Here is an 11,936-nt window from a genome sequence, read left to right as displayed (position 1 = left end):
ATAATTATTTTCTAGTTGATATGATGCATATATATGACTTCTATTTTTTTTTGCCTAAGATTAAACTTACAGATTTTATGTATTTGCATCTAATATATTTTTTCTATCTTGCAGTGATCTATGGCTGCACCAAAGGGTAAAATTTCTACCTATACAAGTGGTCAACAAGAAATGGATCTAAATCTCTCACTTGGTGGCTCTTTTAATTGTGAAAAACCTAATGAAATTTCAATGCCTCAACCGTTTTCACAAATTAGGGCATCAGCGGCCAACAATCCTGCCTTTCAGCGAGATATTGAGATTGTAAGATCTGATTTGCATAACAAATTAGAAGGTACGTCTAAAATTTATGGTATGTTGTATATCCCCTTTTCTCCGTTTTGTTGATGTTAAGTAATTTAGTTTGTCACATTTTTTTCATCTTGTTTACGCCGGCTCATGCTCTTTCCATTTTTCCCTTTATATTTACTCTTTTTGTCTTAATCCCTTTAAAAAAAATTTCAATTCTTTTATCTTGAACTTAGTTAATGTCATTTATTTTGTTAGCGGAAACGTGAAAAATAAAGAGCAAGGAAGAACAACAATACTTCATGTGATTCAGGTCAATATGATCTTACGTCCACCTGAGAACAATTGTTTGTATATTAACAAAGAAAGGGGAGAGATGCCAAATACATCGAAGATAATTGCTCTCTTAATTCTATACTCTTCTAATGTATTTCTCTATGAGTTTATGGATGGATTTCTACATTGGAGAATGACCATCCTTTTATAGGTGGCCAAACTTGAGATCTAAGCAAGAAAAGAAATACAAAATTTATCCTCTCCAAATTTTGGCTTGCTCTCCAAGTTCAATTCCTAGCCAAGTAAATTGGCACATGAATTTTTATTCCATTGGGTTTGACCTCACAAAAACCAAACCAACTTTTTCAATATCCACCTTGGTTTGCGTTCCGAGCATGCATATGAACGACTTCGTCCAATACTTCTAAACTTATTGGGCAATCCCATTGTAAGAAACAAGGAGAATCAAACCTTTGTTGAACACACTAGCTCCACCTAGCAATTGTTCTACTCCCACCAAGTCCTTGCAATGTGCAAACTTGGCAAGATGGAGTATCTTGGTCAACGTGTCTACAACGTTATCGTTTGTGATAACATTCTCGACCTTATTAGCTCCCTCTTCAATGATATCTTGAATGAAATGGAATCTAACATCAATGTGTTTAGTGCGTTCATGAAATCTTTGATTTTTAAACCAATGAATAGAACTTTGAATATCACATCTTAGATTTGATTGCAGCTAAACCAAACTCAATTCTGCCACCAACCTTTTAACCGTATAGCTTCTTTCATTGCCTCTATTGCTGCCATTATTCTGCCTCTATTTTATACAAAGCAACAATTGACTATATTGTTGATTTCCAACTAACGACACTATGAACGAGAATAAAGATATATCCAATTGTGGACATTTTTCGATCAATATCCCCTATATAGGAAGAATCTACATAACTGAGAATTAACGTACCTTCACTTTTCTAAAAGGTTAGGCGAAACATCAAAAGCTCTTTTGAGATATCTCAAAATCCACTTGACAACTTCCCAATGCCTTTTCCTTCGACTTTCCATGTATCTGTTTACCATACTTACAAATTGAGAAATATTTGGACGTGTGCACACCATAGCATACATAATGCTACCAACTGCGCTAGTATAAGGAAACTTTGACATATGCTCCACCCCATCCATAGACTGGGCATTTGTAACTCTGAAATCTTGAAATTAGAAACTAACAATGTACTTACTGGCTTGCTTATATGCAAATTGAATCTCTCAAGAACCTTTTCGATGTACCTCCTTTTAAAAAGATGTACAACACCATATTCTCTTGAAATCTCCATTCCAAAGATTTTCTTTATAGCTCCCAAATCCTTCATGTCAAATTCCATGCTCAACAGTTTCTTCAAAATATTTATCTCTGTGATGTTGTTAGCATCAATAAGCATATCATCAACATACGACAATAAATAAATCATAGAGTTACTAGACATCTTCTTGTGATAAACACAACTATCTAATGCACTCCTTAAGAATTTATGTGTAGTCATGAATACATCAAACCTCTTGTACCACTGTATTTGGGATTGCTTCAAACCATACAAAGACTTCATCAGTTGGCATACATGATCTTCATTTCTCTCAGGTACGAAACCTTCAGGCTGGTCCATATAAATTCTCTTCTAAATCACCATGTAAGAAATAAGTTTCACATCAAGTTGTTGAAGCTCCAAATGCAACCAATGCTAGTAGCACGTGAAATAAACTATGTTTCATGACTAGGGAGAAGATGTCATTGTAGTCAATTCCCTCCTTTTGACTGAAACATTTTGCAACCAATCACGTGTTGAACCTAGAATTTTCCACTTCTGGAATACCATTTTTTTTTTATAGATCCTTTTGCATCCAACTGTCCTCTTCCTGTTTGGCCTTTCAACTAAGACTTGTGTCTCATTTTTGTGAAGATACTCCATCTCTTTCATCATGGCTAGCCGTCATTGTGCAGCATCCTTGCAAAAAGTTGCTTCAACATACGAGGAGGGCTCCAGATCCTTAATCTCTTCTTCTGCAGCTATGAACGCATATACTATTAGATTTGCTTGCTCTATAAAATGTTTTGGTTTCTGTATTGGCCTTTTGTCTCTTCCCTATGTAATTGTGTATGGTTCATTAACAACAAGTTCTTCAAGATCTACATCTTTTGACTCATCAACTTGAGTCTCTTAATCCATTTCCTCGGTAATGTCTAATTAATTAACGTTTCAAAGACACTTCATCCAATTCTAAGTGTCAACGATTGTAAATCAGTATAAAATCCAACTAAATGAGTTGGGGTCGAATCCCACAGTGAGCAGTACGTGTTTGGAATTCAATTAAGAAGTATGAATGTGTTCTAATCAGCCATATGAATAAAAATTATCGAAAAATGACATCAAATTTAAAGGGGTGACACGAATTTCTAATGGGGGTTTTTGGCTGTAATTATCAACTACAAACAGTCACAAACACTAGGAATTAACAATAATGAGATGGATTCTTGGGATGTGATCGATTATAGGCAAATATAGACATATGGGTAATTGCAACTATTAGTAAATAGCTAGATATTAGTGAGTAGGCTAGGCTATAAAAGAGGTAATTTTCTCTCGAACAATTACCCCGAATAAGGTGATTTCTCTCGAACATCAACAAGCAGGAAAATTAAGAGTAACCCACACCTTAATCCATTCATTCTCTTGAGCTAAATGTGTCGAATTGGGTTTAAGATTCACTCTCTCGAGCTAAACCCAGATCAACTCAATACCCACAAACCATTAATCAAAAACCTTAGTTCTAAAACCTCTCTCTCGAGCAAGCCAAGAATACAAACATAGAACTGCATTTGCAACTACAATTCTTAAATTAAACCACAATTAATGATTAAACTCACTTTTAAATAGCATTTAAACTAACAATTAGCAATACCATAAGCTAAATCAGCCCATAATCACATGATCACACCCCAATAATTGGGGTTTTAGCTAGACATTATAAAAAGGTAAAAACAGTTACCAAATTGAGTTTCAATCAACTAGGTAAGAGTTATTTCCTCCTTACAATGATCCAATTTGATGAATATCAAAGAGCCACTTCCAATTTCTCAAAAGTGAATTTCTTCAATCCTATAAAGCTAAAGAAAACTCTAGAGAAAACTGTCTCCAGATGATAGAACTTAATAAAAACTATCTCTAATGTCTCCAAGATACTAAACAAAATGTTCAAAAACGTATTTATAGTTTTCGAAAATAAGCTGCGAAAGCCCATTTGGCGAAGTAAGTCGGGCTCGCCGAACCACTCGGCGAGCCGCCCTTTGCTCTCTTACATCGCCTTTTCGCCTTGTCATTCAACATCCTTGGGTTCTGTACCCTTAGGCGATCTATCATAGCATCACGGAACTACTCGGCGATTCGCTGACTGTTCTTCTTGTCGCCGAGTTAGTTTCTTCCCTCAGGGCTAGCATACTAGAACTTTAAGCAGTGGAACTGGCCCTTCGGCGGTTCCCCAAATGCTCTTGGCGATCAGCAGGCTTGCCATTCTTCAATTCTTCAGTTTGTTTTGTTCTTTTTTGCATGCTAGTGTCCTTGCTTTGTTCCTCAATCCATGTACCTGAAAATCAAGGTTTCTTCATTAGTTTATGGTACAAATTAGGCATTTGAGGACACTAAATCTATGCAAACAAAGTCCTAAATGAGTCCAAATCTCTGACTCATCAACGTCATAACCCGATTCCTTGAATTATTATGGAACCTACTATTACCCACCATTAGGCCAGTCAACCGTAACCCATAAATGAAAGTAATGAGTATAAGGGTAGAAACAAGCGGAATCAATACCTTAAGCAACAAAACCAGACAAAGGCGGAAGCAAACCAAAACTATATACATAAAAGATCCTTGCTAGAACCTGGAAGTTACAAGTACATAGTTTCTCCAACAAAAAATTACAAGTCCCAAAAGTGGACCAAAAGCAAAACTTATCCCAAAATACAAAAGACTAGTTATACATTATACAAAAGGACATATGCAAGTCAGAGTGCCAAATACTCATCCTCGCCTATGATCCACAAAGCTGCAAGCTCGAACGATCACCGATAGTAGTTGGTACTAGTACCGACATTATGAAACATATGTTGAGTGTAGCAAGAGTACAAAAACAACAGTTACTCAGTAGGCATCACAGGACGACCAAGTAAGAAAGGTAAAGACAATATGAAAAGATAGAATCTAGACACAAATAGAGGTCAAAATGGAATTTAAAGAAAGAACACGAGTGAACCAAAAGTAAAACCTAAGTATTACTAAATTAGACCTAATTGGACCCTATAAGTCCAGAACGTACACTAGTGCGTAAGTTTATGTAAAATCCGAATAGACCCATATAATCCCGATAGGTACACAAAATAGCTAAACTACAAGAGCGAAGTACAATTAATCCAGATCTAAGAAGCGTAAGCCAGGTCTCAACCTCAAGTAACAACCTTAAACTGTTAGCACCCAATAGAGGGCCTGCCCAACCAAATAGTAGACTCCTAGGGGCACCACCCTAGCTAGCAAGAGTAAACCTAGGGCTACCCAACTAGACTATAAACTCCGAGGGGCACCAACCCAACTACCAAAAGTAACCCAGGGGTATCAATAAGACCACCTGCCAAGATAGACGGTGAACTCCTAGGAGTACCAACCCTACTAGCAAGAATAAACCCCGGGGACTCAACAAGAACAACAAAGAACCGGGTATTGTCTAAAATCAATATAAGGCTCCTAGCCTGAACCATTCAAATCTAAAGTCACCTAATGAAACATAAAAACCTCTGATATTACAACGGGGTCATAGAAATAGAGAGAGTGAATAGAGTCTCGACAAAGATGAGCCAATGCCTAAACTAATGTTGATTCTATTAGGCTCAAGTCTGCTATACTAGTCTACAAGGAAATAGTCGGTTCGAAATGACTTCAGAGAAGAAATAAGGCCTAAAGGCCACAAGTATCGCAAGTCTAAGGCACACACTACTCTAATCCTAGACTAAGGCCAAACATTCCCATTTACACAACAATCAATAAAAACAAGTCACACCACAAGATAAAGATGATCATACAACCCGAACTAGCATGGTTCTAATCTCAAAATTACTTAAACAAGCCTAGAACATGGTCTCTAAGAAATATAATAAGATCAACTAGGTGCCTACCCCTAATTACATGAATTCAAGATGAATTTACACATTAAAGCTCAATCTATGAGCAAGAAAGTCGTAGCCTATCTTTAGGCAGACTACATGCACTTTGTATCACTTTTCTGGAGGTTTTTCTTTCCAAAGGCCTAAGAATACTACAAATTATCAATAATAGCACTACGACGTTAATAAGGTCATTTCAACACCAAAACACATAAAACAGAGATGAACTAATTTTGGAGTCAAAATGAGAATAATGGGACCCGCACCAGAATTTACAAAGTCAACTCCGTAAAAAGGTCTCACATAGTACCACAAATTTGTGTTCCAAAATGGGACATAATTCAGGCCCAAAACAGTCAGAACAACTACATGCAAAATAATTCACATTTAAAAAACAATAAGGGACTACAAAAGCCCATAAAATGACGATAATACCTTCGACGTGTTTTCCCCGATACTCCCCGATCACACGCAACCCCAAGCTTCTTGATGAACCCACACTTTGAATCAACCAATTTTGAGCTAAAATAAGCGAGGAATCACCAAAAAATACTTTGAACAAAGAGTTCAAATGTGTCCAAGTCCTTAAAAGACTGGACGAGGGTCACTTTAGTGATCACTTATGTCGCTTAAGTGACCGGCCAACAAGAGGCGAACCTCTCTTCTATGATACCCTGGTCGCTAAAGCGAGGCTTGCTAAAGTGGCGCTAGGTTCGCGAAAGAAATAAGGCATGGGCTGCACAAGCTCGCTTAAGTAAGCCCCTGATCGTTTAAGCGATGTCAGGGTCTCTAAAGCAATTGACACCTGGATGGACTACTGTGCTAAAGCGAAGCCCTGGCCGCTTAAGTGAAGGTCGCTTAAGTGAGCCAAGGGTCGCTAAAGTCGAGGCACCAACATCAGACACCGGAAATTTTTAGCTAAGCCCCTTGGGCTCAAGGGCTCAGGATTGGTACGGAACCCCGTACGTGATAATGAGATATGCAACCTAATCAATTTTGACATTCCCAACTCAATAGATCAATGATAACTTCCATACGAGGTCATCTTGACTAAAAGTAGGTCCCACACCAAACTTCATTTTAAACCAAAATCTATAAGGGGCTCAAAATTAGCCCAGGAGCCTCGGGATCCGTACGAAGGGTCGTTGTAGAACAAAATCGACCACGCTAACAAAATTCTAATCCGAGTATGTTTACCAAGAAAGTTGACAAGGTCAAACATAGGCCATAACTTGAAAGTTAAAATGCCTAATCGCACAAACTCGCACCGAAAGCTTTGAGAGCCATGCCGACCATATGAGTAGCCTAAAATGACCTTTTAGAAGCTGATTGAATCATTAAAATTAGATTTTGAGGTCATCTTCTAAATCTTTGATCCAAAATAACCGTTCAAGGTTCTAAAACTCTAAAACATAGAAATTTGCATAATAAATAAATGAACGACTAGGTGGCCGAACTGTCATTTCCGTCAAGTCATAAATTACTTGGGCTAGATAGAGGAATACTCTAAATGATGAACATAAGTCATTAACACATAAATGACCTGGATGGTCTTTATAGGTAAGCTCTACCAGTAGCTCCACTTGCTCATTGTTCTCATTTACGGAGAACTCCACATAAAATTTATGAGGATCAAGTATAGAGGATTCAATAAAGATAAATTCTCTACTAACTACAAATTTCAGTTTAAGATAAACACCAAAGATTATACCCTTTAGTCCATCTATATACCCTACGAATATGACCTTCTTAGCTTTTGGTTCAAGCTTTCCTTTGTTAACATAATAATAAGCTGGACACCTAAATATTCGCAATAATGAATAGTTAGAGGGTTCACCTGAACATACCTCATTAGAGTCTTAAAGTCAATCGATGTTGCCGGAGATCGATTGACAATATAAGAATCAATGTGAACTATTTTAGCCTAAAATACTTTGTCATCTTGTCTTGTAAAAGCATAAAACGAGCCTTCTCAAGAAGAGATCTATTCATCCTCTTTGCAAATTTATTTTGTTGTGGTGTGTGCCTGGCCATCTTATTTCTTGCAATCCTAGAACCTTGAAGAAATCATTGAAATCTTCACTGTAAAACTCCAAGCCATTGTTTGTCTGAAGATACTTGATTTTTCTTTCTATTTGATTCTCAACCAAAATCTTCCATTCTTTAAATGCTTCAAAAGCATCACATTTTGTCTTCAAGAAACGCACCCAAGTCTTTCATGAAAAATCATCAATGAATGTGAGAATATACATCTTTCCTTCTTTTGATGAAAGCTTAGAGGGACCCTATAAATCTGAAAGGATGTAGTCTAGCATCCCCCCACCCCCATCTTATGCTTGCAAGTGCTAAAGCTAACCTTTTTGTTCTTCCCTAGGACACAATGCTCACAAAATTCAAGTGTGCTGATCTTTTCATCATTCAAAAAGTTGTGGTTGCTCAATATCTGTAGTCCTCGTACGCTCATGTGACCTAGTCTCATAGGCCATAATCTTGCATTTTGATCATTAGATAACTGTACTATAGATGTATTTACATAGCCAACGATGGTAAATCCTGCTAGTGTGTAGAGGCCATCCACCAGCTTGGCATTCAACATTACTAAAGACCCTATAGTCACTTTGATAGTTCCTCCTTCACTCATGTACTTGTAGCCATGTTTATCCGAAGTACCTAGGGAGATTAAAAACTTCTTCAAATTAGGAACATAATGGAGTTTTGTAATAGTCCTCATGGTTCCATCATGGCAGCGAACCCGAACTCAACCAATGCCAACTATTTTACAAGTTGAATTATTGCCCATTACTATGGTTCCTCTATTTGTCTCATAGCTGCTGAGCCAATCTCTTCAGAATGTCATATGTAGAGTACAACTAGAGTCTAACAATCATTTGTTGTCATAGACTCCACTATTTCATGATGTTTTTAGTACATATTCATCATAAGAATCATGTACCTTCTCCACAATGGATGCATTCGTATTTTCTTTCGACTTTGACATAAGGCAATCTTTTTCAAAGTACCCCTTCTTGTGACAACCCCAACACTCTGCATTCTTCTTGTTCACACAAGAATTTGATATGTACTTTGATTTGCTCCTTTTATGTTGGCTAGTATGACCTTACAACGAGCCCACTAGCTTCAAGATTGCTCAAGAGTTAAGTGTTTGCCGCACTTGCTCAAGATTGATAGGATCTTTGCTATACATTACTGAATTTTCAATATCACGATATTTTAAAGTCAATGAAAATAGCAAAGCACATGTCATCGTCTCCCCATTCTTCTTAATTATGGCAGTATGTAAATCCATCATAAGTTTATTGAACGCATCTAGATGGTCTTGCAACAAAGTACCTTACTCCATCTTAAATGTGTGATGACATCGTTATAACAACATCCTTGTTGTTACTGACCGGTCTTGGTAAATCCCTTCTAGCTTTTCCCAAAACCGTTTGGTCATCTCCTTGATACTTGTACTCACTTCACAAAGCAAGTTTGGTGCAAGGGACAGTTGGATTACACTCGATGCATCTCCTTCAATCTTCTCTTTTTCAAAATCTGATGTGTCATTGGGGTACTTTCTGTCAATAGTATGGTTTGAACCTTCCCTCCACAGTAACACAATCATCTGGAAATTCTAGGTATGGAAGTTGTTGCGCCCACTAAATTTATCAAATTAAAATTTCATGGGACGCATTGTTAATTGTTTTTATTCTTCAACGACAAAGTATTTGGAAATACATAAAACTAGTGTAATTTTTTTCTAATGTGGAAGTTGACACTGTGTTGCAACCATAGAGCATAAGGAGACAAAACCTTGGTTGTGATACTAATTATTAGCGAAAATGTGCAAAAATAAAAAACAAGGAAGAACAACAATATTTAACATGGTTTGGATCGGTATGATCCTATGTCCACCAGAGAACAATTGCTTGTATACTACTAAAGAAATGTGAGAGATCACATATACATCTAAGATAATTGCTCTCTTAATTCTCTACTCTTATAATGTATTTTTACTACTAGTTTCTGGATGAATTTCAACAATGGGCAATGACCATCCTTTTATAGGTGGCAAAACTTGGGTTCCAAGCAAGAAAAGAAATACAAAATTTGTCCTCCACAAATTTCAGCTTGCTCTCAAAGTTTAATTCCAAGCCAAGTAACTTGGCAGATGAATTTTTCTTCCATTGGGTTTGACCCACAAAGACCAAGCCAACTCTTTCATATTTGTTAGATGTGAGTAATGTATCTAGATTGATCTTTTTTTTTGGTCAAAAATAGTACTTTTTCAGATGTTTGATCTTTTTCACTAAAAGACACAAGAGAAATTTAAGATTGAGGTAAGAAAGAAATTTGTCGAGCCATTAAAGATGAACAATCAACCCAAAATCATTTTTCATGTATTAATGACATCTTCTAAAATAATAATGATAATTAATGTCAAATAGATACTAACTTTATTTAATTTCTTTTTTCAATTTTCTTGTTGTATTGGAGTATACCATAACTTTTGCTCCTATCCCCTCAACCATGACTAAAAGTAAGGTAATTGTGCTTACATTCCCTTAAACTATTATTTCAATTAACAAATCTCTCGTTTATTCTACATTATCAGAAAATGAGGAACCTGCTATCAAATTCAATACGGAAAAAGGCAAGTCAATTGTATTTCCAGAAAGTAATGACAAAAAACCATTGAAGAATGTTAAGAATTCTCATAATGTCATATCAATGGATACAAGTGACCTACTAAGGATTATTCCTTCTGTGACAACTTCAGGTTTGTTCAAAGTCAATATGATCCCTCTTTGTATATTAAGAAGACGCCTGAAGGAGTCATACTTGTATTAGTATATGTAGATGATAAGTTGGTCACTGGTGATAGTCTGAAGCTGATAAAGGAAACCAAAAATACTTTGTGACAAGCTTTCAAGATGAAAGATTTAGGAGAATTAAAAATTTTCCTTGGTATTGAGTTTGCAAGATCTGACAAAGGAATACTGATGCATCAGAGAAGATATGTATTAGAGCTATTGGCTGATTTGAGGTTAGGAGCAGTGAAGCCAGCTGGAGCTCCCATGGACTATAACCTGAAACTCACCTCAAGACAGTTTGATGAACATGTCAAGCACATGAAATCAAGTGATGATCCTCCTACTGACCAAAGGGCATAGCAAAGGTTAATTGGGAAACTGCTCTATCTAACAATGACCAGACCTGATATAGCATTTAGTGTACAAACTCTAAGTCAATTTCTACAATGTCCTAAAAATTCACACATGGAAGCTACAGTTAGAGTGGTAAGATATGTCAAAAATCATCCAGGGTTAGGAGTTCTTTTGTCTAGCAATTCAGAAGAAAAGATCAGTGCTTATTGTGATGCTGATTGGGCATCTTGTCCACAGACTAGAAGGTCTGTAACTGGTTATTTTGTGAAGCTGGGAAATTCAATAGTATCTTGGAAGTCAAAGAAACAGACTACAGTTTCCAGAAGTTCTGTAGAAGCAGAGTTCAGGAGTCTTGCAGCTGTTGTAGCAGAACTAGTATGGATACTAGGCTTGATGAAGGAGATTAGAGGTAACACTTCCTGTGAGTGTCTTCAGTGATAGCAAGTCTGCAATGCAAATAGCAGCAAATCTTGTTTATCACAAGAGGACAAAACACATAGATGTTGATTGCTATTTCATCAGAGAAAAAAATACTTCAAGGAATTATTACTACAAGTTACATTTCAACACAAGAACAACCAGCTGATATGTTGACTAAGGGGCTTACTAGAGTTCAACACAACTATCTTAATTCCAAGTTAGGACTGTGTGATATATTCTCCCCTAAAAAGTGGTTAGTCTATAACTAACTCCAACGTTAGTTAGATAGTAACGGTCATAAAGTTCTTTATATATAAGAGAGGCTTAGGTGTAATTGTAAAAAGTAGTTTTCCCTTCTCTGATTAAGTTCTTTGGTTAATAAAGCAAATACATAATTTCTCTCTTCTTCTTCTCCTCTCTTCTCCTCTCTTTAGTTCTGGAATTTACTTCCAAGAACAATTTCATATTCCTATCTTATGCATATTTTGATCTATGATTCTAGGTTTAAAGTCAATGAAGAAACCTCTATGGCAATGGCATGGATTTCTTTTCCTAACCTTTTGCCTACTTTT

General features: G+C 36.6%; 1 protein-coding gene across 1 annotated transcript in view; it reads left to right on the top strand.

Moving 5' to 3' along the window:
- The window catches only part of LOC125847041 (uncharacterized), an 11,205-nt gene extending 255 nt beyond the window's left edge, over nt 1-10,950 (top strand). The window contains exons 2-4 of the mRNA XM_049526750.1: nt 115-352; nt 10,392-10,556; nt 10,703-10,950. Coding sequence (XP_049382707.1) covers nt 121-352; nt 10,392-10,556; nt 10,703-10,950 — 645 coding nt within the window. The 5' untranslated portion in view covers nt 115-120. The remainder of the gene's footprint in view (nt 1-114; nt 353-10,391; nt 10,557-10,702) is intronic.
- The last annotated feature ends 986 nt before the right edge of the window (nt 10,951-11,936 follow it).

Source organism: Solanum stenotomum, chromosome 12, assembly GCF_019186545.1.
Source record: "Solanum stenotomum isolate F172 chromosome 12, ASM1918654v1, whole genome shotgun sequence".
In the NCBI taxonomy this organism is placed as follows: Eukaryota; Viridiplantae; Streptophyta; class Magnoliopsida; order Solanales; family Solanaceae; genus Solanum; species Solanum stenotomum.
The sequence above is the reverse complement of the archived record's forward strand: the minus strand, read 5'-3'. Positions and strand labels throughout refer to the sequence as shown.